The sequence below is a fragment of the Jatropha curcas genome, chromosome 10 (assembly GCF_041381405.1).
Source record: "Jatropha curcas cultivar XTBG-Jc1 chromosome 10, XTBG_Jcur_1.0, whole genome shotgun sequence".
Classification (NCBI taxonomy): Eukaryota; Viridiplantae; Streptophyta; class Magnoliopsida; order Malpighiales; family Euphorbiaceae; genus Jatropha; species Jatropha curcas.
In genome coordinates, this window is record NC_143160.1 from 19,894,917 (window position 1) to 19,900,327 (window position 5,411).

The following is a 5,411-nucleotide window of genomic DNA, read 5'->3' on the forward strand; positions in this document are numbered from 1 at the left end:
AAATTTAAAATTATATGATTTACTGGAAAACCGATCAGAACCGTCGGTTTTGAAACCGTTAAGGAATCGGAACTGGAACCGGACCGAAATCAGAAATTTTCGGTTTGGTTCCGGAACCGTGGCCACCCTTACTTATAAGATACTTGAATTCAATTTGGACGAAATTTTAGTTGAGCTTATTTGATACTCTTAATTATAGTGAGTACACGCTTACTTATAAAGCTCATGAAATAAATGAAGCAAGTTAGAACTTGTTTAATAAATAAGCTGAGCTTGAGTTCAAGCGTACTTTTTATAAGTTCCAATCAAATTTAATCAAAATTGACTAAATTTGACTCTTTTCAATCTATTTATAGTTAATTATATATTTGGATAGAGGAAAAGTATGAGAGGAAGCAAATAACTAAAGAAAGTAACAGGGAAATGATATTTTTTTCTTATTTTGGAAGGAAAAAAAAAGGAAAGAGAAAGGAAATAAAAAACTAGAACAATGAACTTTTTAATAGAAAATGATTTTGTTTTTTTCCACATCTAAAAAAACAAGAAAATTTTTTTTCTTTAAATCAAAATTTTTCTTTGACCTTTATTTTCTATATTTATTTTCTTTTCTATTTATTCTCTTTCCTATCTAATCCAAACACAGTGTAAGGTTCAATTTTTACGCGTTTAAATTGAAAGTATTCTCTCTGAAATTAGAAAAAAGGATTTGCATTTCCCCTTCTAAAATCACAAAATATAATACATGATTTAAATGACGAAATTGCCATGGGTATGTCATATATGTACCCTTATATGGAACAGGCTAGAGTCCAAAAACTTAGAACGAAAAGGACTAGTCAAGAGGTTTATAGGGCCCCATTTGGACCGTCCTGTTTGGTCAAACCCTAGTCCAAGTAACTCAGCCTGCATTTGTACCGTTGAGGTCCTAGCTGGCAAGGGGAGATGACATGGCAGGTAGGCTTTAAATGTTCTGTATTCCCATGAAAGGACAAAATTGTCCAGTAATGCCACTACGATCCAAATTACTGGTATTCTCGTAATTTGATGCAAAGTTAGGGCCTAACAGTGTGTGGGAAACTATTTTATTGTTTTTGCATGGTAATAACATGGGATTGTAATGGGGCTAACCAAATAATTAAAGGTTATTTAGTCTTTTAATATAGATTTCCTCTGCTTTATCTTCTTATGCATGCTATCATAAACAAAGGTTGTTGCATGATCTTATTCATGCAATAAAAAAAACTGAATATTTACTTCTAATTGCATCTTTACTTCTATTTATTTGCAGCTTTTAAAAATTTCAATTACTAAAATTGAGGAAAAACTAAATATTTCATTTGTTCTTTTAGTTAAATTTTAACTCACTTTTTTTTTTTATTGTGAAATAACAACGTAGACTTTACAGTGAAAGACAAAAAATGACTCAGAATAATATTATAGGTTGCATAGCAGGACATCTCTCCCTTTAAATAACATTTGATGATAACTTTTGTGGCTGAGGATTCCAACTTGAGACCAGCTCCACACATTCATGATAAAACTAATTACACAATTTTTGATTGTAAGATTTTTTTAATCACCAATAGTCACTACCACTAATTATAGTTCAGCCCTAGCCACCACTATTTAGTCATCGCCAACCATCACCGCCGTTCATCGATGACTTTTATAATTTATCTTTTTATAATATTTTTTTAATATTTAACAATAAATTTTTTAAAATCAAAATTTCTATTTTATAAATATTTTTATGGTCTTATGATTTAAAAATTTTAATATTTTTTAACTATTTTTAATATTCTAACTAAAAAATGAAAAATAAATTATTTAAAAAATATTTTTCAGAGAAAACATTTTGATTAGGAAATATTTTGTAAAGATGTGTTTTTTTTGGGAAATAAAACGGAGACCAGGTGAAGTAAGTCATTTTCTCATTCAAAGGGCAGAATCTCATAAAAAGCTTATATATTTAAAGTGTCTAAATATTCAAAAGGAAGAGATGATTAGTGGCTAGACCACGTGTGTAGTGCCCTGTTGCAATCATTCTAATGCTGGCAACACCCTATCTTTTTCTCTAACAATCTAACTTTCCTTCAAAAACAACTTATAACACACAGCCTCTTTCTCTCTTTCTCTCTCTCTCTCTCGCTCGCTGTATCTGTGAAAATTTTTGGGGTTTGAAGAAATGTTAGTTTTAATGGGTTTGATTGGGTCTTTCTTGCTGTTGCTGTTGTTCTTCTTCTTCGACTTGCTCTCTTTCTCTCTCATAGTTTTTCCTCAGTTTGTGGGAAGCAGTGGTTTTAATAAGTAGCAGTAGATTTGAAGTTCCCAACTTTAACGATTGAAGGGAAGTGCAAATTAATAATAATAAAAGAGAAAGTTAACCTGAAAAAGATTCAAATTTTTTAAGAGAAAGAGAAGTGAAAGATCAAAATTTTGATGATAACTACCAAAGTACAAAACTATTTGTCTGAGAGTGAGGTTTGAAGAAGAGGTGATCTTTGTTGTCAATACCCCCTTTGCCTAATTTAGCAATCTTGGTGATATTTGACTGCTTTGAATACCCACATCAAATCAAGTTTCCAAAAAGACACCAAAAGACACAAATAAAGAGTCATTTGGACCCATTAGTTTCTTTTTTAATTGTTTTTTTCCTCCCTTCTCCTTCTCCTTCTTCTTCTTCTTCTTCTTCTTCAGATTTCTTTAACACACTTTAAACACTTGTCTCTCTCTCTCTCTGTGTTAGCAGTTAGGAAGCAAATTAGTTGCATTTGCATGCACTTTTTTTTTAAAAAAAATAGAAACGTTGGTAATGGCTGATCAAGGTGGACATAGTGTAATAAGAGATTATAGGAAAGGAAATTGGACAGTAAGTGAGACAATGGTGTTGATTGAAGCAAAAAGAATGGATGATGAAAGAAGAATGAAGAGAAGTAGTGATAGTGAAGGAAGAGGCAAACCAGCAGAGCTTAGATGGAAATGGGTAGAAGATTATTGCTGGAGAAAAGGATGTTTAAGGAGTCAAAACCAGTGCAATGACAAATGGGATAATCTTATGAGAGATTATAAGAAAATCAGAGATTATGAAAGAAGAATAGCTGAAAAAGGAGATGGAAATGAAGCTTCATATTGGAAGCTTGAAAAAAATGAAAGAAAAGAGAAGAACTTGCCTAGTAATATGTTACTCGACGTTTATGAAGCTTTAGTGGAGGTGGTGGAGAGAAGAGGAGCGCAAAGAATGGTTACTACTACTATTGGCGGCGGTGGAGGTGGTGGGTCAGCTTCTTCCAATCAGAATGTAAGTTATATGGTAGAAAGACCCATTAGTAGTGTTCATCATCCTTCATTGCCTCCTCTTATGCAACATCAAGACTCACCATCAGTTCCAATGCCAGTATTACCTCTACCACCGCAGCCGCCGCCACCTCCTCCTATGATATACTCTCAGCCATCGCCAGCAGTAGGTACTCCCTCTCTCCGGGCTTATTTAAATTTTTTTTTTTTATCTGAATGCATTAGAACATTTTCATGTTTTAGAGTTACTGTAATAATGACTCAGATTCTGATACAAGTCATGAGCATTCAGACTCACCGGCAAAGAGGAGGAGGAGGAAAATCGGAGGAGAAGGCAGTGGCGGGACTGGCACCGCCGGGGAAAGCACATCATCAGATGAAGTGGGAAGTGCTATAGCTAAAAGCGCTTCCATTATTGCTGAAGCCATTGAGGCATGTGAGGAAAGAAAAGAGAGAAGACATAGAGATCTGTTGAGTTTGCATGAAAGAAGACTAAAGATTGAAGAATCGAACACAGAGATTAACAGACAAGGCATTAATGCCTTGGTTGATGCCATTAACAATCTAGCTAATTCTATCCTTGCTTTGGCTTCTCATAATAAGACTCCTAAATAAACTATTTTTATTTATATTTCTTCCAATATTAATTAAATCTTATTTTTTATAATTAATATTGATATTCTTATCATGTGTTTTCTCTCTCTATATATATGTGCCACTTTTAATTAGAGTCAAAAATATTATTCTTATTATCTTCTGTGTGTATATATAGATCATGTTTGTTTTATTTCATTCACTTTCATTTTATAAATAATATAAGCATCTTTCAACATTTATATATTTTTTTAAATGAGGAGCGTGTCTGCACGCGCTGCTTGTGTGGGGGTCAAGCAAGGATAGAAGCAATTCATCTCATTTATTCTGATCAGTACTTCTCAGACTGGTCAAAGGGGACCGGTCAATGATCTCTGAGGAATGCTTGGGGGGAATAAATTACGAAATTGCCATTTTTCTGGTGCCATTATTGGGTGGCAGGGTCTTGTATTCTCTTGTGAAGGCTGTGACAAAAGTTGGGCCTTCTGTGCTTTTTCCTCTCTTTATTTTCCACTCAGAATTCAGAGAGAGAAAAACTCACTATTGGCTAATTTGGTGTATTTTTCTGACAGTAGGGTGTACTAAAGTTTGCTACTTTTTATTTTTTATTTTATTTTATTTTATTTATATTTAAAGAGTGAAATTACCAATTCTTTCTTGCTTCAACCTTTCAATTGTCATATATATATATATATATATATATATATATATTTGTTCATACCATTATGCTTATTTCCCACTTCTCTGCATTTCCTCTCCTCTGTCTCTACCTTACACTTACTTTCATTTTTCATTTATAGATTTTGCGCACGTGACTCTTTCGCATATTTCCCTGCTCTTCCACAACTCTCTCCATTCTCACTTAATGGATTCCTTTTCGAAGGGATTTTTTTTTTATGTCTTTTTTTGTTTTATTTTCTTAATATGTCTGAAACGTTAATTTTTAATGTTCCTCATTTTCTTTGAAACATTTCTAATTAGAAATATTAGGAAGGATTGATAATTATGACCATAATTGTCCACGCCTAAATATTAACTCTTGCTTTAAGGTTTTCTAATTACAAAGATATGAAATATATATATTATTTTTTTCAAAATTTGATTTAAAAATAAATGTCTGAAAAATACCAACAAATCATTTAAATGGTTCAAGACAGGGCGGGAGTTAGGAAAAAATTGTTTGATGGGGCCAAACAAAATTTTTAAAAAATTTTTTTGGGGCTGAATATAATGTTTTATATTTTTGAAGAATCAAAATATAATTTTTCATACAAATGTATATGAAAAATTTCTTAAGCGACTATGGTCCTCTTAGGTCCCTACATCGCTCCAACCGGCAAGGGGATCATTTGCCCCTCCAAAATTTTGTCCACTAGTGCTTATATGTATTATGTATATTTTCTTTACTTCTCATTTAAAAAGTCCAACACTAAACAATGTTATTATTATTATTATTATTATTTAATTTGAAAGACAAAGCGGTGAGGTTTTTTTAAGAGGTATATATATATATATATATATAT

The 5,411-nt window shown here is 32.3% G+C and overlaps 1 protein-coding gene across 1 annotated transcript; it reads left to right on the forward strand.

Moving 5' to 3' along the window:
- The first annotated feature begins 1,993 nt into the window (after positions 1 to 1,993).
- LOC105638652 (uncharacterized) lies at positions 1,994 to 4,540 on the forward strand. Its single transcript, XM_012222483.4, has 2 exons — positions 1,994 to 3,464; positions 3,560 to 4,540. Exons 1-2 carry the CDS (start codon positions 2,813 to 2,815, stop codon positions 3,907 to 3,909), a joined length of 1,002 nt encoding a protein of 333 aa, XP_012077873.1. The 5' UTR covers positions 1,994 to 2,812; the 3' UTR covers positions 3,910 to 4,540.
- Positions 4,541 to 5,411: the final 871 nt, after the last annotated feature.